This window comes from Chinchilla lanigera, unplaced genomic scaffold, assembly GCF_000276665.1.
Source record: "Chinchilla lanigera isolate Chin_1 unplaced genomic scaffold, ChiLan1.0 scaffold00052, whole genome shotgun sequence".
Classification (NCBI taxonomy): Eukaryota; Metazoa; Chordata; class Mammalia; order Rodentia; family Chinchillidae; genus Chinchilla; species Chinchilla lanigera.
Genome location: NW_004955453.1, coordinates 11,298,163 through 11,320,130, shown reverse-complemented (window position 1 = coordinate 11,320,130; position 21,968 = coordinate 11,298,163). Strand labels below are relative to the sequence as shown.

Here is a 21,968-nt window from a genome sequence, read left to right as displayed (position 1 = left end):
TTCCTTGCAGAGGCCTGAGAGCTTGTGTTTCGAGGCCAGGATTCTGACAGCGGTGCAAAAACCCTTTTCAGGGAAACAAGATTTGTTTTTCTGTAGTGTGATGGTCTGACAGGCAAGGAGCGCTGTGCACACTTCTTAACTAATTTCAATTTTTTCATCTAGGAATTTATGTAGTCCTCCCCCAAATGCAGGCCAGGAGCCCCTCAATGGCCTATTTTATGCACCTGACTCGCTGGTGGTTGGGTCGCACTGTTCCTCAGTGGGGTGTAGCCTGTGTGTGCCCTTCGTTTGGTGCCTTCCATGGTCCCGGCTCCCGCTGGTGCTTAGTTCCTGCACTTGGACCACTGCAGGGTCCTCTGCAGATTCCACCAACTGCTGGGGTCTGATTTGTCAGCAGTGTTTTTACCTGCTGCTTGGATCATCACTCTGCCTTACTGTCTTAACTCTCATTGTTGCTTTTGCTGACACTGAGGATTAAATCTGACAGCCTTACTTTTGTAACTAAACCGCTTCCCTGAGGTGCCCTTGCTTCTGAGAGCGTCCCATAGGCCACCAATATGGCGGCGTGGGGATCCCTTGAGAGCCCCCTTAGAATTCTTGGCCTTGTCTCAGGTCAACTGCAATAAATTCTGCCTTTCAACAAATCTCTAGGTAATTTGTATGCACATTAGAATTGAGAAGCATTTTCCAGAATTCCTCATGGTCTCTACCATGGCCACCACCACCACCACCACGACTGCCACCATTATCATCATTGTTGCTAGGAGCTCACTGAGAAATTCCTTTGCCAGCCTGTGATCTGATTTGTTCCCATACACCATCAACACTATTTTATTTAATCTTCCCAACATCCTTGCATGGCATATATTATTCTTCCCATTTGCAGAGGGGGAAACTGAGGTCTGTGCAAATCGCGTGTGGAAATATTCAGGTAGTAAGTGGTGGTGCAGTCTGAATTCAATCCGAAACACCTCACCTCAGGGGCCATGGTCCTTACCACCTGGCTTTGTGGCCTGCCCTAACTCTGGTGTCTTTTCTGTTTTCCAGGTCAGCCCACCCTGTTTACTTACTTTCTTTTCATTAGTCAGTCAAAACTTCTGTAGAGCAAAATTTCTGAAATAAAAATTACAGGAGCCCATTGTTTTGGACAAAGCTCCTACGTGAGATCCCAGTAGGCCAGATTCAAATCAAAATGGAGTTATTCAGGCCAAAGTTCCACCAAAATGAAGCTATGTGCCTGGCATTTGTAGAAATCAGAGAAAGCAGCGAAGTTTCCCAGTCAGTTGCAATTGGCACGATAATGAAGCTCCCTCCACCTTTGCCCTTATACAAAAAACAGTACCCAGAAGTAACTTCGTGTCAGTGAATGCGTTGTTTTCCTCTCCTTCTGTCCCCTTGTCCTGGCTTTGCATGGAAAGTAACTTCAGAATGACCAATCCACTTTTATTTTTTGTTTCTGCTTTCATCAAGCTGTTTTCTTTCCATTAAACCAACTTTTACTGGGCCAGTCAGAACACTTATTCTACCTTAGAAAATGTAGTGTTGCCTGATCCTAGAACTTTTGAAGCAGCCAATTAAGATCTTAAAACTAAGCAGTTTGTCCCTTTGACAAGCCATCCCAAAGGAAATGCTGCCGTTGGTGTGTTCTGTAAAAGAGCTTTGAATCTTAAAGTTGTTTTAAAATACAACTGAGTCTGTACCTTGTGTAGATCCCATCTGTCAGGCCCCAGAGAATGAGCTCTGCTACTGCTTCTAGTTAAAGTGGACTGCTTAGAGTGGAGACTTCCATCCTCCCCAATGTGAACTCCGTCCGGCTCCGTGGAGATAGTGGAGTGCCTTGAACTTGACCTTTGGAAGAAGACTTATCTTGATAACTCTAATGTGAAAAAAAATGGGATGAGTAACGTGACCCTGCAGCAATACTGGAGTTTATCAAACCCCTTAAAGACCTCAAGGTTGGGATACCTTTTCCCTCTTCAGTCAGGGCCAAAGGGTAATTACAGGAAGGTGATAGCTGGGGTCTGGAAGAGATTAAGGTCAGTGATGCTGAGACATCGCTGAGCTGCTCTGTTGGGAATGGGGAGGCCTGGCTGGAACTAGGGGTCCCTGGGCCCTTCCTCACTGTCAGCCAATTAGGATAGACTGTCCATCGTATCGTTATATAACAGGCACTGAAGCAACATTTTATTTAAAGAGTATTTTAACTGTACATTAAAAAGCAACAGAGGGCTGGGGGTATTGGTCAGTGATAGAGCACTTAAGAAGAAAAAAGCAACTGGACTAATCCTACTTCATCCTTCACATCCTTTGTAATCGAGGCCACAGAGGTTCAGAAAGGCCAAGTGACGTCCCCAAGGTCACACGTTGTTTTGACTAAAAGCTGTTTCTTGTATTCCTCCTTTGCAAGCTCAGAAGCTGGGCTGGCTGCCAAGTCTGCTGAGCCTTTGCTCCTCCGCTGTCTGGATCAGCCCTTATTATATCCACTGGCGCTGACCTGGCCGTATTTCCTCTGCATTGAGGACTCCTTGGTGTGCCTTTAGAAAACAAAATGCTGTTTAGGTGCTCCATTCAGAGCTGAACCAAAAAAGTCACACACCTTCTCTGTGTGCCTTCTCTGACTTCAGGCTGTCACCCTGAATGGCTTGGTTCTTACGTGATGGTCTGTACATCAAGGGCAGCTGAGCAGAGAATGCCAAACATTCTGGAATCTGACAAGTAAGGCGCCTGTCCTCCAAGAGGATAGTTAGGCTATGGAAAACCCCAATTTAGGAGAGTGTACCTTTAAAGAATCTATGACTAAAAAGGAAAGAAGGGATTGAGGGACCAAGATCCCCAGAGACCTCTGGAAACCTTTGTTTTTAACTTTCAGGAAAATAAACCAATAAATAAAATCTAGTAGTAAGAATATCAATAATATTTTGCAACCAATGATAATGGATATGTGGGTAGTTTCCATTTTATCATTCCATCTTTACAGACACTTCTTCATTTGGCTATGTGACAGATGATATGCATATTCAGAAGCATTTGCAGTTCTAATAGCAGAAAAAGTCAGAACAAATTTATTAAAGTGAATGGGGAAAAGAAAGAATTACAGCACTAAAGCTGTACATGAAAAGTGAGGTCCTGAAGCATTTTTATTTCCAACAGTGACTCTCCACAGCCTAGATGTTTGAGGCTTTCTTGCTCTGAGATGAGGGTTGTTTGTTTTTTTTGCATAGCTGGGGCTCAAACCCACAGTCTGCATGGATGGCAGTCAAGCACCAGACCCCTGAGTCACATCCCCAGCCCTTTCTTGCTCTCTTACTTTAAAGATTAGTTGCTAAATCCTTGCACATGTGTCCTGAAAACTCTGCACCTGCTCTGTGGCCCGCTGGGAATACGGAAGGAGAGTTCTGGGACATGAGTGTCTTTCTTTCTCTTATTACCATTCTCTCTGCCATCCCACTTTACCAGCCATTTCTACTTCTAATCCATGATCTTTCTTTCTCTAATTGTTCCTAGGAAGACAAATCCATATCTGGAAAAGAGGGCTGGGGATTAAGCTCAGTGGCACAGTGCCTGCCCGGCAAGCGCAAGGTCATGAGTTTGATTCCTGGTACCGGAAAAGAAATCAACAAAAAAAGGGTGAATCATATCTGGAAAGGAAATTCTTGTTTTTTCCCCAGTCTATACTGAAGTCCTACAAGCTGACGTTCCTACAAGGGAAACGCAGATTCTTTCTTTGAAAAGACAAATACTTACTGTTTTACTTGGGTAAGGATAACCCCCCAGGAAATCTGTTGAGAACGCTATGTACATACTGATATTTGAAGTTTCACACTCGATTCTTCTGTCCCTAGGAAGATTCAGAGAATATTTAACCCTCTGAAGAGAACTCCTGGGAGATGCTAAAAAAAAAATCTAAAGATATGAGTTAGTAATACATAATGCTATGGCAGTTTGCTGTTATCCCTGATGCTCTTCTTAGTTACTTACCAGGATCAAGATGCTGAACTTGAGCTCAGGTAAATCTGTAGAGTAGGGAAATGATTGTCACTGAATATTTTTAGCATCATAGAACCCGGGTATAATAAATGACACCAGGGAGAGATTTGTCCCTTGTTAGAGTTTGGCAGAATTTCTCCTTGTAAATCTTTAAAGCCAGACTGATTGCCAGATGTGCCCAGTAGCTGGTGGGTGAAAACATCTAACCCTTATGCTCAAGAGGGGCGCCTGGCTTCTCTGAAAATTTTTAGTGCCCAGCATGGGTGCTGGACTGCACAGGTATAGGATGAATATTGGTAGAATAAATGCATGTGACTTTTCTCTGAATTCTCCAGGCGTTAAAGACCTCAGGCTTTATTAAACCAAACAAAAATGTAGACTTACGAGAGCCTTTACAAAGTCTTCCTGCAATCATGCTGCCTCTTCCCCTCCCCACTTTCGGTGTTGGCTTTTACTTTGATTTTATGTTCATAAAGTTTATGACTACCTCTGAGGTTAGCGTTAAAAGCCTACTTCTTAGAGTCACCCCATGGGATGACAATGTTTTTGGCTTTAATGTACTACTGATCTACCAGGAACATAGAAGCGTTCGCCATAGTTTTAAGTAGACTGGTTGCGTGCTGCTGTTTTCATTCCTACAAGTACTTTCCCCAGCTCATCCACAGAATAAGAATGAGGGAAGGGCACTAGGCATGAGCTTCTGTGATGACAGCCGCCACCTTGCTTGCTGTGGTTCTCACAGCATCACTGGGGACAGTCCACTTGATTGGTACCATTTAGATTCCTCTTAATTTTGCTCAAACTTTTTTCACACTCACAGTCCTCCTCCCTTCGTCAGCCTCTGGAATAGTTGGAATTATAGGCATGTGTCACCATACCCCCATACGCCCCACTTAAAAAGGGAATAGAGCGAGGGGTAGAGCTCAGTGGTAGCATGAGGCCCTAGGTTTGATTAAGGTTTTAGGTGTGATCTCCAGTACTGTAAAAAATGAGATGTGGACTAAAGTTCAGAGGCAAGTGCTATGCTGCTATAACACATTACCAACAATTCAGTGGCTTAAAACCATACCAATAATTCTGTTAAAGCTCTGGAAGTCTAAAGCAGTTCTTACTTGGCTAAAATCAAGATGTCATCAGAGCTTCCATCTTCTTCTGGAGACTCAAGGGGAGAATCTGTCTCTTTGTTCTTCCCCCCTTGCTCACCTCTAGAGGCCACTCGCACTCGTTGACTTGTGGCCCCTTCCTTTACCTTCACTGCCAGCAGTGTTACTGTTTTCAAATCACTGTTTGACTTTGACATTTCTGCCTCCTCCTTCCACCCCATTAAGGATCCTTGTAGTTATGTTGAGCCCACCTGGGTAATCCACAATAATCTCTTATCTCAAATTCATCAGTGTAATTATATTTTCAAAGTCCTTTTTGCCACATAAGGTGATATATTCATGGGTTCTAAGGATTAGGGCCAAACGCAGTCAGAAATTCAAACAGCATCCTAACATACTCAGCTGCCCCCAAGTTTCTGCTCTGTTGTGTACACAAGGCTTGGCTTCTTGTGTCTTCTCATGGTACTTCTCTCTCTGATGTTATTCAATTTTCAAAACAATTAGTGTGAACAAACTGGGGTTGATCAAAGTTCAACCTCAGTGTAGTTTAATGGCAAAGAAACCTCAGTAAGGCAATGAGAAAGGAGGCAACTCCTCAGCTATAGAGGCCCACAAGTTTCAGGCAGGGGGTGCTCAAACTTGCTGCCCAGGCACATGTGGGATGAACTTACAGAGTGTCCTTTTGTGTTTCAGGCTTATGAGAAGAAGTACATTGTGAAGAATTATTTCTACTATTACCTGTTCAGATTTTCAGCTGCTCTGGGTCAAGAAGTGTTCTACATCACATTTCTTCCGTTCACTCACTGGAATATTGATCCTTATTTATCCAGAAGACTGGTCTTAATATGGGTGGTAAGTATTATTAGGATTTCCTAACAACTGCTATACCTGAGTACTTTGCATCATATTCTCTGTTTGTTTGTGTGTGTATTTATTTGTTTGTTTGTTTTAAAGTCACATAGAATACAGAGCTAGTCATGGTGGCACACATCTGTAATCCCAGCACTCAGGAGGCAAAGGCAAGATGATCACCTCTAGTTTGAAGCCAGCTTGGGTTACATAGTGAGACCCTGTTTTCCACAGTGCCCTATCACTTCCCATTCAGGCCAGTGAGTTTTGAATGTTTGTTTATCTAGGGAACCATTGCCCACTGAGTCATTGCCCTCTAAGTCTTCTGCTAATCCCTTCTATCACTGTAAACACCCAGTCAACAGTGGCTGACTTGGAGCGTCTTTGTCTTTGCCCCTCCTGAGGCTTTGACCTCCCAGCCCCTCTTCATGCATTATTAAAAAAAAAAAAAAGACTGTGTGTATCTGTGAGCAAAATGGCATATGGCAAGTACAATAGAAAAATACTATCTGTTTAAACAAACATATTATTCCAGTAAAAGACTTATTGTCTTTACTCCTCCTAGCTTCAAACACACATCTCCATTCATTCTTGGCACTTTCTGAAGCAGTTCTGGAAGTCCTTTCAGTGTACTTTGGTTGTACTGTGGTGGCTGCTTTGATGGCCTTAATCAGTCCAAAATGTTTACCTTTCTTGGTCATTCTGACACTGGGAAAGAGCCAGCAGTTGCATGGTGCCAGATCCGGTGAATAAGGTAATAAATAAGGTAAATGAAGGCTCACCATAATGTTTGAAGGTCCTGCCTTGCCGCTAGATAGTATTCAGCAGTGGCATCCATAGCGTTTTTCAGTCAGGCCTTCTGAAGACCCTCACAGAAGGGGACTTGATACGATAGTATGTTCCAAGCAAGGGGGAACATTTTGAGGGGAATTAATGGCAATATGTCTTTTACTATAATAAACATTTAACATTCACCTTTTTTTTGATCACCCCTTGTATGTGGGCTTCAGTGCTGGACGGGCCTGGGGTCAAGTGCAGCTCAGCTGGTCTGTGTCCCCCGGCCTTGAGCCTGAGCTCCCTGTCTGCACAAAGGGGTTAATAATTTGTGTCCCCAGAATCTCCCGGAAGTACAGGGTGTGGTGGGGACGGTGGGAGGACACACACGACCTATGTGAGCAGGGCGACAAAGTGACTGTCGGTGAAGGGAAGACCTCAGAGACCAGCCAGTTCTATGGTCACAGGAGTTTAGCAAGAAGAGAAAAGTTTGAGGCAGGACGGCTTCCCTCTCTAGATTCTGCCCTAAAAACAAGTGCAGAGGGGCTGGGCTGGAGGTAAAGGAAATGCTATGTGAACACAGGCAAGGGACTTCCCACTCTTGGCGTTTTTCTCCTTTATAGAACAAGTGGAGCGGACTCAATTGCCATACAGTCCCGTTTCCGGGGCAGGGAGGGAGAAGCCCATAATGGCCTCCTGGGTGGGGTCGGGGGCGCCGAGGGGATCCACTCACCAGCGGCCACCTGGGGGCACTGCGGGGCAGCGGCCTCTGCATCCTCCTGTGGGCCAAGAGGAAAAGGGGCTCAGAGTTGTCCGATCTTTTGCTTTTTCATATGAAGTCCTCTAGTTTTGCGGGGTCGGCTTCCGGTTTTTCAGTGTCAGCTTCTCTGTCCACTGAACAAGGAATCCCTGCAGTGCAGATGCACGAGCCCAGGTTTCAAACCTCTCATCTCAGCCATGCCCGATTCCCCCACCTTCCTTCTGCCTCTTGCCCTTTCTGCTGTACAGCTGCAAGCCACTGTTTGCTCTTCCTATCCCAGCTTCCTGCCTGGCCTTCCCCTGAAGTCTAGCTCTTGTCTAATAGTCTGACCGGAGAACCTGCAAAAGCACATGCTTCTCACAGATCATAAAGAGAATGTTGGTCGGACTGCCCCTCTGGCCTTTGGAAGCCCCATGGGTTGGCTAGGGCAGCACTGTGTAAGGGAAGAAGAGGAATGAGAGGAGGAGGGGGAAGGGGAAGAGGAGGAGCAGGAGCAGGAGCAGGGGGAGGCTCCCTCCTCTGCTGAAGATCTGAAAACCCAGGAAAGATCCATGTGCTTCAGTTGCACTTATTTTCCTGTATATATATACACATTACAGTATATGTATAATATGTATATATGATGTGTGTGTGTGTTTCCAGGAGAAGCCCATGCTGGTGATCGAGTGAGCCAGATGATGTTAAGATGTGAAGCACCTTTATTAACTTAGGACCATCTTACACTGTATGTGGCAAGCTGAAGACCACTAATTTCCCTCACTGAGAGTGGAAAACTTTCCAACCAGCTAGGAAACCTTCAGACTTGATAAGAAAATATGGATGATATATTTTTTTCTTCTTCTTTTGAGGGGGGCAGGGTCTTGCTATGTAGCCCAGTCTGTCTTGGAATTCCCCTCCTCCTACCTCAGCCTCCAGAGTGCTGGGATTACAGGCGTGCATCAGCACACCCAGCATGGTGGAAGACTCACCGATTGTCATTACTGGCTGTTAGTGTGTGCCTTAGCCTCCTCATTTGAAAGGGTTCCGGTGGCCTTTGGGTGAGGAAAGGAAGAACCTAATGAGTCTGCAGATTGTCCTGAGTCACTTGATGTTGTAATTGGTTCCGTGGCCTTGGTCCACTCATGCCTGTACTGAGAGCTCTATAACAATGCATCAGGGCAGCTAGGCAAGCGGGGTCAAGGAGGGCTCCTGCCAGCTCTGGGTAGAGAGAACCAGCCCATCCCACTGGGGAGAGGTGCGGGAAAGGTGTAGGTGTGCATGTGTGTGAGCCCTGGGACACTAAGAAGAGATGTTTGTCTTGGCTCGGTGTTGAAGGTGGGCACAGGGGAAGGAAAATTCCTGGCTGTGTTGGGGCTGGGAAGAGACTGGGATGGAGCCAGAGGGGTCCTTGTACTTGGCCAGCCTGGGACTCAGTTTCTGGCAGAGGTGGAGGTGGCCTTTTTCATGTAAGGGACATCTCCAAACTAGTGACCGCCCCTTCAAGGGATGGGACTCACAAATGTTAATTGCCTAAGGCTCAGAGCTTGAAAGTTTAGGACCGTAAATGTCTTATCTCCCCCAAAATACATTGGAAGACAGCTGTTTGTTCCAGAGTGTCACAATTCTTGTCAAATTTTATATTAATTCAATAGTTGTCATCAGATGACTCCACAGGTTTTATTGCTCTTAAAAAGCATTTGTCCTATTGCACTTGACTCTTACTTCTGAAATGGCTTAACAGAATTTATGGTTGTATTAACTGCTCGCTCTCCTCACAATCATAATTGTTCCTGCTTCCTGTTGTACATCTTGTACTGCCGTCTGCGTCCATTAACTGACTTGAACTTCATTACCATGGGTAAGCATTCTTTTATAGGTGAGGATAGTAACTCTTTGAATAATAAAAAGTCACGTCATACACCGCGCACTTAATATATGTGCTTACAATGCCCCTCACTGCAATAGTGTTTTATATATTTTACTGCATTTAATTCCCCACCCATCCTGAGTAGTTATTGCCAGCCCATTTTATAGATTGTGAAGAGCTGGGGATATAGTTCAACAGGCACAAGCGCTTGCCTAGTACGCACAAGGTCCTGAGTTCGATTCCCAGTACCAAAAAAAATTTTAAAAAAATATAGATTGTGAAACTGAAGCATAGAAAAGCTAAATAATTGTCCAAGATCAAAGTGGATTCGGTCCTGGCCCCCAGGCCTCCTCTGCCAGGGAGTTCTTGTTGGTCTTAGAATACAGCTAAGAGGCAGGAAGAGCATCACTCTTTCTTTTTTCTCCTTTTAAGTCACTGAAACTGAGTCTTTATGAAATGATTCACTTTTGTGGCATTGGTTGTGTTTCAGGATACTCCATGGCTCTTAACAACACTATGTTGCATATCCTCTAGCTACCTTTATTGCCCAGGCGATGGTATTTATCCCAGAAAACTTAGCCAGGGAAATGCATCAATCAAGCCATATGTCCCTCTTCGGCCCCATATCAATGTCTTAAACCTATCTTTGGCTCAAAAGAATCTTAGCCATCTGGACAGGAAAGCTCGTGAATGCACTGCCTGATTAGAATCCCCATAAAGAAGTTGGATGTGGTTGTGCACACCTGTAGTCCCAGAACTCTGGAAGGCTGAGGCAGGAGGACTACAAATTTGAGCCTAGCCTGAGCAATTTAGTAACTTACTGAAACCCTGCCTCAAAATTTAAAAAATAAAATAAAAGACTGGGGATATAGCTCAGTGCAAGGGCCCAGAGTGCAATACACACACACACACACACACACACACACACACACACACACACAATTCCCATAAAAAGGAGTAGATGACTCGGTATCTGAATGAGTGATCATCTGATTGCTTGCCTTCCACTTTGGCGTGGTGATGGTGCTAGCCAAAAATAAAACTAAAAGCCTTAAAATTATACTGTAACAGGAAGCAAAATCTCCCTCACTGTTTCCAAAATAAAATTTTTCTTCATTTTGCAAAATATTGCTACTGCAATTGATCCTTGAGGTTTGGAAAGCTGTTTTTCTCTGTTGGTAAAATATATGTCTTTTCACAGACATTTCCTCGCATTTGTAACAAGATTTTTAAAAATGAGATAAGTGCATACAAGTGAAAATTAGGAGGAATTCAGATACCACTGAAGATTAAAGCCCAGACTAACGTTTAATATACCATGCTAGTTCAAAGCTGAACCGCAGATTAGTCTCTGGACTTTGTCCTGACCAAGCCAAAATGAAGTTTGTCATCTATTCAGAAGTAATAGGCCTATTCCTATGAGAGCAGCCCTCCTGCTCACACGTAGGGTTGATAGAACTGTTGAGGCTGGTGATGCATACTGCTACAGTATTTTCTTAGAAATACTGTTGATGTCAGCGCCCCCTATTCGGTGTGTGCGAAACCCCATTTTAACTCCTTTTCCTGAGCTTCATGTGTTCTCATTTCTATATCATCACTCATGTAACCAATGGGAGAAAAAAACAGTATCTCTGTTATTTCTCATTTCATAGATTATTTCTAATGGAAACACTTCTCATATCTTTGTTAGCCATTTGTATTAACATTTGTGAATTGTCAGGCTACCTTTTCAGGAATTCTCTCAAGCAATATATTTCAGATGTATTTTAAACACATTGCCTGATATTGCAAGAGGGGGCTTTTAAAAACTGATTCTACCAGTCACCGATATAGAATGATGCTGAATTTTCCATGCCTCACAGGCAATGTGTTTTTACATAAGATTTTTAGAAGTTCAAGACTTTGAGATGTGGTACTTAATTTTACAATATCATCAGTAGTGACCTAGTGAAATCCTTTAAAATTGGATGGGGCCTGGGGTTGTAGCTGAGTGGTACAGCACCTGCCTACCATGCAGGGGGTCTCGGGTTCCATCCACAGTAACACACATGCGGATGAGCACGCATGCACACGCATGCACACATGCACGTGCTTGCGCACGCACACATATACACAAGACAAAACAAGAAGGAGTTTGCATGTTTTTATTTGGGTTTTCCATTTAGTTCAGGCACAAACCTCTTCACTCCCTCCGGAGCCCCTGAGGGGTGACCTCCTGAGCCCCTCTCCTTGCCACTTAATGTTTGAGCTTCAGTTTCCCTGTCTATAAAACAGTCTCTTCAGGAGAACCAGCTTTCAGAAAATCTGGTTGCTTGAATTCCAATTAAGTTAAAATTTATCTGTGAGGGTTTTTTTTGGCCTTTTTTCTCAATCATTAGTTTTTCATCTTTCAGGGATTCATCCCCTGCCATTCTAACATGTGTGTGAGTCTTTGTAAGTAAGGGTTATCTTATCCAAATCCATCTCATAGTGTTTCTGAATAAACCAAAGGCCCTGGTTGTTTCTGACCGTTTCTAGGCAGGGTTAATATCTCTGCTAGTAATGCTTGGCTTCCTGTCATTTTCCTGATGGGAAGCAAGGAGTCCCTATAGTAAGAGTGAGTGATGAGTTGCTCTTACCAATATCAGCAGGTAGGAGATTGGAATAGAGACTTGTCCTTTCAAAAGGGGCACAGAGCTGATGTAATAGAGGTAGTGTGTCCAGTTTCCAGAAAAACAAATCCACTCAGTCTCGCTCAGGAAAAGGAGTGGATGTTTTAAGTGTATAGGGAACCTAAGGGCCAGAACTTCACAGGAACTAAGGCTGGTGAGTAGTTTGGTTGCTGCAGTTCAGCTGTGAATCCTATGTTTTTAACTCCTATCATTTGCTGGTAACTAGCTGTTTTTCAATTCAGATTTTCAAGAGTTTGGTGCAGCTATTATGTAATCAATCCCACAATTCCACCCATCCCTGGCCAGTCCATAAGTTGGGTGTAATTGGCTCAAACAGCTGAGTTTAGGGTGGATAGATGATTGACTAGGGCCACAGCTCTGTAGACAGGGTTCTGGAACTTCAAGGGGCCAGGATGATAATCCTAGTAGTGAAACCTTGTTCAAGCCACTCCGTGCTTCCGCCCTGCAGTTTCCCTGCCTCTGAGATGAAAGAACCCAGGTAGCGCTCTCTTGAGGCCTGTAACATGACCATGGGTCTTTGTTATATGGATGTGATGTGAAGAGGTCCAACTATGGTGTAAAGGACCATCAGAAGTGGTCCAACTATGGTGTAAAAGCAGAAGGAGAAGAGCAAATGCCACCTGGGATGACATTCAGAAAGAGGAGGGGAGGAAAGGAGATATTTCATCTCTTTTGCAAACCAAATGCTGTACCTATTTTTTCTTGCATTGTGAATCTCCTTAATATCAGATAATGTTTAAAATGCATTGCAAATCTATTGCTAAATAACAGTTCAATTGCCTGCTATCTTGTATTCAGCACAAGTGAGTGAGCACTTTTAAAGAAAATGCTTAGCTGGACTCAAGGGAGCATGCGTATAATCACAGCACTCTGGGAGGCTGAGGCAGGAGTACCCCGTGGACAACTCAGTAGGACCGTGTCTCAAAATTAAAAATACAAAAATAATTTTTTAAACACTTGAGCATGTAAGTCAGTGCAACAGCCCTGGGCCAATCCCTAGTACCACAAAAGAAAAGAAAATACTTCTTTCCAAATATAAATTCACCTCACCCCTTTTTGATAGATTTTTGAAAAGCTTCTGAGAGGGGGAAAGTCCTGGTGATAAACCATAAAAGCACAAGACTCCTTCTGGCAGGGCCTTCTGAGTCTCTTCTTCCAAGACAAATTAATTTAGTTTGGAGATCTCCAGTATAAATGATGGTTTCTCCAGCTCCCATATTCTTTTTATGAATAGCTAGCTAATTCATACCTGTCATACAAACCAGGCCTAAATTTACACTGAGATTGTGCCTACTACTAGGTAGTGCCTAACTGTTGTGGGTATCATTTTATGAAACAGTTCTATAAATTGGTTATAAGGTGAGCTTTGTGGTAACAAGTCCAAGTAGGGTGCTGTCCTTGCAGATGTGGGTGAGCTGCCACCGGTGTCTGAGGCAGGACTTTGTCACCCTGTTATTTAGGGAGGTGAAAAAAGCCTGCCCTGTCCCTGTAATTCACAACCCATAGATTGGGGTCAATTTTAGTGCCAAAAGATGACTTTAAGTGTGATTATCTCCTAATCCTCTGTTTAACTGCTTTCTCCAGTGACTTCAAAAGATCTCCCTGCTTGTTAAATTGGTCCTCCCCTGAGATTAATGAGTGTTTGAGCAGGATGGACAATGGCCAGATTGTAGCCCTCTCTAACTGGCATTGAATGCACTAGAAGGAGGCGTCAGGGATTCTGCTCAGTCGCTCTGAAGTAGAATCTGTAATTTAGCCTTAGTTAAATATTAAGTACATGTCTCTCAAGGGGTTGTTACACTCACTGTGTTGGTTTAGTTCTGAAACAATGAGGAGAAGTATTCGTGTTAGTGTAGGTTTTTATAAGAAGCCTATTAGCCTGACTCGTGGTAAACAAAAGCCTCCTGATTTCACTGTCACATCACTGCTTTCTCTCTGAGCGAAGATGAGTGGAAAATGTGTGCATCTTCTTTCCCGCCGCTCCTCTTCTTACAAGCACCCCTCACCGCCTCCTACAACCTGGATGCTGCTGACTGAGCAAAAGTTTCATGCTCACAGACAGAGGCCTTGCCTGGCACTCCTTAGTATTACTTTTTCTGGGGGGACAACAGAGCCTTGCTAAATCGCTAAATTGCCATCCTGGGCTCTGAGCTCTCAACACTCCTGTTTCAGCCTCCAAAGGTACTGGGATTCCAGGCATGCACCACCACACCAGGTCCCAACTATGTACCACTTTTGGTGCTTCCCTGAGCTTACTGTGTGCATGGGCCATTGCTCTAAAGCCTAGCTAGGTCTAAGGTTGTTTGCAGTACGAGGGTCCGGGAGGGAAGAGATTTTTAAAAATGAAATTAGGTTGAATCTGTTAAGATCACACACACAGAAACCCCTAAGCATTCTATGCCGAGTTTTGATGAGGCGTTAGTTCTTCTTTTTCCCCATTTGACTTCATTCTAGCTGTTAATGTTCCCAATCAAGGAAAAAAAAAAAAAAAAAAGCTCTTGCCAGGACATATCCAGACCCAAAACCAAAGCACATCCTGACAAAGCAGAGCCAAGGAATTCAGCCTCTCTGTCCTGGGTAAACCTGCTTTCCCATCACTGCAGGGGAATCGGTCCCTAAGCTTCTTCCAGTGCCACCGGTCTGGACTGGATACTGCCTCAGGTTCTATTCTCACTCATTTGGAAAACAAAAGGAGAAAGATGGAATCCATCAAAACTTGCTTTTGGATGAAATTTTCAAATAAAATCTTAACAACTCTCTCTTCTAAAAACTACTCAGCGTCATTGGTGAAGCCACATTCTGGAGTGGATCTGGGTCTCGGGGTGGCTATTTGGGAAATAACCCTCTCACCCCTCTGCCCCACACACGCGAACCCCATTTCACAGATGAGAACCGCACACCCAAAGGGGTTTGAGTCATTTCCCCAAGGCGACACAAGCACTACATGAAATAGTGCCTCATGCCACATCCCACAGCTGCACTTCCCTTCCCCAGCATGCTTGCTGATTCACTGATTCGGTTGGCAGGGTGGCATGTAGCGTCAGTCTCCTTGCAAGTGCCCAGAGGTACAGCAGCAATGTCCTTCCAGTCCTCCGTGCTGTGTCCCCTGTGAGTTCCCTGCTCCTATTTGCTGCACTGGGTATCTCAGATGTTTTGCACTTAGCCAAAGGCCAGAGCCCCACAGGAACCTGGTAAAGGACTGAAGACGGCGGCCTGCTAATCCTGAGGTCTGTCCTTCCTGGGCTCTCTTTCCTGCTCTCCTTCCTGAGCCTAAATTGCAAAGCAGCCAAGTAGCAAGAAGCAGTAAAGAAAGGAGGAAACCTTTGTTCTTACAGGGAGATGGCTTTGCCTGGACAGGGTCTGAGCATTTTCCTCACGCTGAGCTTCCTGTTCCGTCTTCCGGCGCTTCCACCCTTGGGTGCCAGGTGTCCCCAAGACTCAGTGGCTGTCCTGGCTCCTCTTCCCTCTCTTCCCACCTATGCAGGGCAAAGCTTCCCTGGAGGAGCCTTTGTAGCCTCTGCTCTCCAGGGGGACAGCACAGGACACTCTCGCTGGCCAGAGGGCCCACTCTGATGGAGACCTTGATATCTCTCCTTCTGATCCTGGCCTCAGAGGGTATGCATTGGTCCACCAGAAGGCGCTGTGGTTGGTGTGGGCCTCAAGCAGCTGGAGAATAACCTGGGAGACTGAAGCTTCCTGCCTTCTGGGGCACCAGTCTCTTCGCCCTGAGCTGTTTGCATTTAGAGACAACTAAAGCTGTACGTGCAGCAAGAACCATCACTTATGAGCTAGTCTCGGGGCTATCGCCTTTGTAGATATCATGAAGAAAGGCAGAGGCACCATTACTGTTTGCATTCTAAGGGAGAGGAAATGATGGGAGAATGCTGTCCTGCTGCTGAGGCCTGAGATAGGAGAGTCAAGATCTGAACCCATAACTACCCGGCTCCGGAATCCTGTAACCCCTGCATTCTGCAGTAGCCTTTTCCTTTGATTATGTTAAATACAGTCTAGCTTTTCTGGGGATGTAGCATGTTCACTTTACTTTTCATTTTACAAAAAGTAAGCCACACTAATAAAAAATTGAAAAATAAGAAAAAGGTTCCCCAAACCCTGACTCATTTGTTGATTAGAGGGTCCCTCAACTTTTCCATCTGTCTGTCTATTTTGCTATGTTTGCCCACAGTTCACAGTTTATATCTTGCTTCGGTTTCTGTTGTTTGTTTGTTTGTTTCTATAGTGCTGGGGATTAAACTCTGGGGCCAGACAAGTGCTCTTCCACTGAGCTATGACCCCTGGTCTTCCTTTCTTTTTTTTTTTTTTTTTTTTTTTTTAGTACCCAGTAGTCCTTCTTATTTTGAGAAGAGGATCATGCTTAGTTGCCCAGCCTGTCTTCAAATTTGCGATCCTTCTGCCTCAGCCTCCTGAGTACTTAGGATTACAGACATGTGCCTCCATGCCCAGATATACTGTGCTTTGTGATAAATGGTTTGATACAAGTTTATACATGACTTGTAGTTCATGACAAATGTGAATGTGATTGAAGAAGACTCATAAATCTTTTAACGTTAGAAAATAATTGAACCAAAGGATGGTTTAATTCCCCCTTACAAATTAGGAGACTTGGCTTCTAAACCACGTGAAAATTGTTCGCCTTTCTTTATGTTACACTGCACACATTTTACTAGTAAAGTAGGGTAACAAGCCCTCATGAGACAGAGAGACAGAGACAGAGGTGTATGTGCACAGAAATTCATTGTTTGCATTGCATATGCTCAGATTTAACTAGAAAAAGATGTTATATTTTTGTTCTTTTTAAAATTAAATTCTTCTGGCGTTCATAGGCTCTGAAATCAGAAGAGAAAAAAATGTTTTGTTCAATTTGAAAATACTTTCTGAACACATAGCAATTTGACTGCGGGGGGCTGGGAAATAACATTCTGAAGGTTTTCCAGAAAACTCTGACTTAGAACTAGCAACTGGTGAGTAGTAGTACTAAGCTTGCTTGCCTTTAAACTCACACTGGTAAGCAAACAAAGGCTAAAGAGTAAAATAAGGGATGATTTATTTTATTAGGTCACAATGGTAGATTCAGTCAAAGGGGAACACTAAACCCTGCCTTTAATACGAACTCTACAATTGGTCACACACCTGTAACAGCTGCCAGCTGAGGACGCTACTTAAGTAGTTGCTGTGTGAAATAAAAAGAGGTTGAACAACTGGTGTGGGTGTTTGTACCATTGGGGAAAGCATTTAGCTAAGGAGGATGGACACGTAGTGCTGGGCTGAAAGCAGCCATTTTTCTGTAACCAATGAAGACCATATCTTGGGTATTTAGTTAGAATTTATTTTAAAAAAGATTAGGGTTCATGCACTTGACTAAGCTTTTCTTTTTATATGGAAAAAAGGTAAAACATGAGGCTGGGGATTTAGCTCAGCGGCACAGTGCCTGCCTGGCAAGTGCAAGGTTGTGAGTTCAATTTCTAGTACCAGAAAAAATACCAAAAAAAAAAAAAATTTCATGACAAGGTGATAGGAGAATAACAATAGTTACTTCGTCACACATTATTATCTTTAAAACAGTTACCCAGAGTACAAGATATGGGCATGAAAAATTTTCCAATCAATATTAGCACAAACATTCCTTTTCTATGAACTAAGAAACACTAATAGTATATGAACTAAGTAATGAACTAAGTAATGAACTAAGTAATGAACTAAGTAATGAACTAAGAAACACTAATAGTAACTTGCATTTTTCCTCTCTTTTCCCTTCCTTCCTTTCCTTTTTCCCCATTCTAGTTCCTTTTTCCTTTATAACAATTTCTTCCCATTTCACAATATCTATTGTACTTTAGATCTTATTTACTCTTTCAATTTCTCACACCAGGGAGACAATGTGATGTTTACACATGTAAGTCCGATTTATTTCACTAATGAGTATGTCTCAAGTTGCATCCATTTACCTGTGAAAGTCTCAAGTTTATGCTTCTTCATGGCTGAATAGTATCCCATTGTACAAAAATACCACATCTTTTTTATCCTTTCCTCAGTTGATGGGCATTTGGGTTGTTTCCAGGATTTAGCTATTACAAATTATGCTGCCATAAACATTGGTACAATATATTGCTGTGGTATGATGTTTTTAATTCTTCTGGGAAGGTACCCAAAAGTGGAATAGCTGGGTCCAATGGGACCTCTAATCCTAGCTTCTTGAGGAATCTCCATTCTGATTTCCACAGTGGTTGTAGCAGTCTACACCCACACCAACAGTGGAGAAGCTTTCCTTTTTCCCCACAGCCCCATCCACCACTTGTTATTGGTTGATTTCTTAATGCTAGCCATTCTTTCTGGAGTGAGATGGAATCTCAGTGTTGTTTTAATTTGCATCTCTTGAATGACCAGCGATGTTGAACATTTTTTCATATATTTATTAACCATTTGTATTTCTTCATCTGAGAAGTATATATTCATCTCAGATGCCCATTTTTGGATAGGGTCTTTGAACTCTCTGCCTATACTTACGTCTTCAAGATTTTTACCTAGTTTCTCTTCCAGGAGATTGTGTTCCCATTTTAATATTTAGAACTTTGATCCATTTTGACTTCCGTTTAGTGCATTGAGATAGACATGAGTCTAGTTTCAATCTTTGGCATGCAGAGCCAGTTTTTCCAGCACCGTTTATTAAAGAGGCTATCTTTCTTGCAGTGAACTTGTTTGGTCACTTTTTGGCTAAGCTTTTTAAATGACCTGAATGTTATTTGAGGTGTTGGCCATTTTGGAGACTACATTCAGAAACTGAGAAATAGACTTGCACCCTAGAAAGCTTTTGAGTGTATGGTAAAGGCTAGTTTTATGCTCACTTTTTTAAGAAAATCTACTAATCTACAAAGAATGTTTATCCTAGAGGGCAATCAACGAGGGGTGTATGTAACACTGAGCAGATTAAATCATTAACATTGTCTAGGCCACACTTGCAGACAATCAGGTGTCTGTTGCTGTTTTAAAATGTCTCATTAACCTGAACAGATGTGCTCAAGCTTTGTTTTGTTTTTGTTTTCTGCAGTGCTGGGGTTGAACCCAGGGCCTCATGCATAATCGCCAAGCGTTCAACCACCAACCTCCTGTTATCTGACTCTTAAGAATGCTAATTTTGAGTTTGTACATTCATGAGAAACATATATTAGAGAAATTTTGTGTGAGAAATATGAAACCATTTAGCACCTTCATAGGGAGTTACCTTTAAGTTTAAAACACAAAGCGCCATGCTCGGCATGAACCATGATTCAGAATATATATTTGGTAAATGGAATGGAAGTTTTATAATGGAAATTATCCTAAAAGTTAAGGTGAATAGGCATCTAAATCAAAACCTAGGCAGAGATAAAAACTGCTTTGGGATCATTTGGACTCTGACCAGTATTTACAATCTGAAATTGATTAATTGATTGTGTGTATGTGTGTGTATGTGTGTGTGTGTGTGTGTGTGTGTGTGTGTGCGCTGGGAGCTGAACCAGAGCCTAGTGCAAGGGCTACATCCCAGTCCCCAAAATTGAGATCTTCTGGAGTTCAGCAGTAGTGACTGATACAATCAAGAATATGAGCATACACACCTGTAACCCCAGATATGAGGAGGCTAAGACAGGACGATAGCAAGTTTGAGGCCAGCCTGGACAATTTGACAAGATCCTGCCTGTCTCAAAAAAAGAACTTGGGAGGCTGAGGCAGGAGGATCATTTCAAGTTCAAGGCCAGCCTAGGCTACAAAGTGAGCTCAAGGTCAACCTGAACTGCATAGGGAGACCCTGTCTCAAAAATAAAAAGAAAAAAGAAATAGAGGTGGGGGAGGCACAGAGGGAGAGAGGGAAGAAGGGAGACAGAATTAAAATGTGCTAGAGATATAGCTCAGCAGCAGAGCACTTGTCTAGCATACACAGGGTACAGAGTGCTGGACTCGGTCCCCACTACCCCCTCTCCCACAAAGAACATGAACATAGCTATTTTTGAAGATCTTCCAGATCTTTTATTAGGAAATCCATCAAGCCTAGGACTGCCCTTGTAATTCTGGGGTTGGAGTCTTACACCCATGAGTGTTTTGTTGCTAGACCATGTCCAGGTGCACCTCCACTATTTCTGACAAATATAAGGAAGCTTGACATTCTCTTGCCCCATAAGGTAATGTGATTGTAGTGTAATTGTCTTGGGCCACCTCTTCACCTACTTTGAAAACAGCTGGCCATAAGCAAAGGAGAAATAGGCACTGTACCATTTCTATATCCAAAAATAGGATGCAGAGAACTTGTAAGTAGGAAAGAATATAGGAACCATGAATCAGTTCTCCACTGTTTCTAAAAATAATGTTTGAGAGGAACATACAGCTGTGAAGATGGCACAGCTCCTCCGCTTTTGTTTTCATTAGCCCATCTTTCCAGTACGTAAGGAGTCCACACTTCATGGGGAATTGGTACCTGTACGAAACACATCTTAATTTTTTCATCTGTTTCCTTCCTTTTCTCCGTCCTTCTTCCACATCTCAGTGTCCTTCTCTTTTGTGGAAGATCAAATGTATTCTTCTCAGACCCACCAGTAACTTGAAGGTGTTAATATACACATAAACAGTGAAGCAAATTTGAATATGAGTAGCACCCTAGCTCATTCTCTTTTATTCTATCATATTGCATTAAGTCTAAAACAAAGGATCTCTTTAGGGGAAATGAGTTTTTTGGAAAGGACCCAGGAGACTACACTGTAGAGGGTAAATGTAGAGAGAGCGTTTATGCATGGGGAAAGCAGCCTGTTATGAAAATTTAGAAAACTAGGTCATAAGATTAACTTACACAGGAAAAGCTGCCAGGGGACAGCAGTGGTTTGCAAGATTACCCACCCTCTGCCAGCTGCCTTCATTTTCATACGTGCCCTCCCTTAGTGCATGTTTGCTCAAAAACCAGAACCATTATGGAAATCATCACCGGAAGATATGTTGCAGCCCCATAGGTCTGTAGTGCTAGCTCCTGCAGAGGGTGAGCCAGGCCAGCCCAGGCAAGTGTGCAAGACCTGTCTCAAAATAAACTCTTCCAAAAGAGCTGAAGATTTACCTTAGTAGTAGAGCATTGCCTAGCATGAGACCTTGGGCTTAATCCTCAGTGCACACACACACACACACACACACACACACACACACACGTTAAAGAGTGAACTTTTTATTTTTTGAGACAAGGTCTTACTCTGTAGCCCAGACTAGTCTCAAGCCCTGTGTGCTCAGGGAGATGATTTGCTATAAGGAACCACCATCCTTCCCTAGGTGGCTTACATGAAATTCACAGATAGCCCCCTGTTACCTACAACAAAGCCAGATCAGACCCTCCAGATTCCAGTTCTTTGCTTGATAAATGATTAGCTGAACCCTGCCCCCACTGGCCAATCAGGACAAAATCCCTGCTACCTGGACTCCACCCAGCTTAACTGAGTTTCTCTCATCGGAGACCCCTGAACCTGACCCACCCTCACCAGCATACAGCGCCTCCTGAGCTCTGAGAATAATCTGACCTCAGGGTAAACGATTGCTGCTCCTTGTCCTAACCAGCCTCCACCCCTCTTTCACACCCAGGTCTTTCTACCTGTGCCCCCCTGTCCCATTCTACCTCATCTTTGAGATGCTTGTTGATTCCATGGTCTCACTGCGGCAGACCCCCCGCTCACTTCTTATCAGAATCCTTCTTCATAGAAGAAGCTTAGAAGCTTCCTTGAATCTCAATTTGTTTTATACTTGACAAAGATTATGAGTGAGAATTCAACTGTGGAATACCTCTGCATGGTTGCACTACAGTTTCTACTTCCAAGAATCATTTTAGGCCAAGTTTACTCTGTGTTTCCTTCCCTGTGTTAATCTACAATTCTTTCGTTGTTTTGTTTTTTGATACAAGATCTTGCTATGTAGCCCATGCTTGCCTTGAACTCAGGATTCCTTGGTCTCAACCTCCC

At 43.4% G+C, this 21,968-nt stretch overlaps 1 protein-coding gene across 2 annotated transcripts in view; it reads left to right on the top strand.

Moving 5' to 3' along the window:
* The window catches only part of Sgpp2 (sphingosine-1-phosphate phosphatase 2), a 117,914-nt gene that overhangs the window by 41,860 nt on the left and 54,086 nt on the right, over positions 1-21,968 (top strand). For both annotated transcript variants that reach the window (XM_005395497.2, XM_005395495.2), the window contains exon 2: positions 5,784-5,942. In XM_005395497.2, the coding sequence (XP_005395554.1) occupies positions 5,784-5,942 (159 nt within the window). The remainder of the gene's footprint in view (positions 1-5,783; positions 5,943-21,968) is intronic.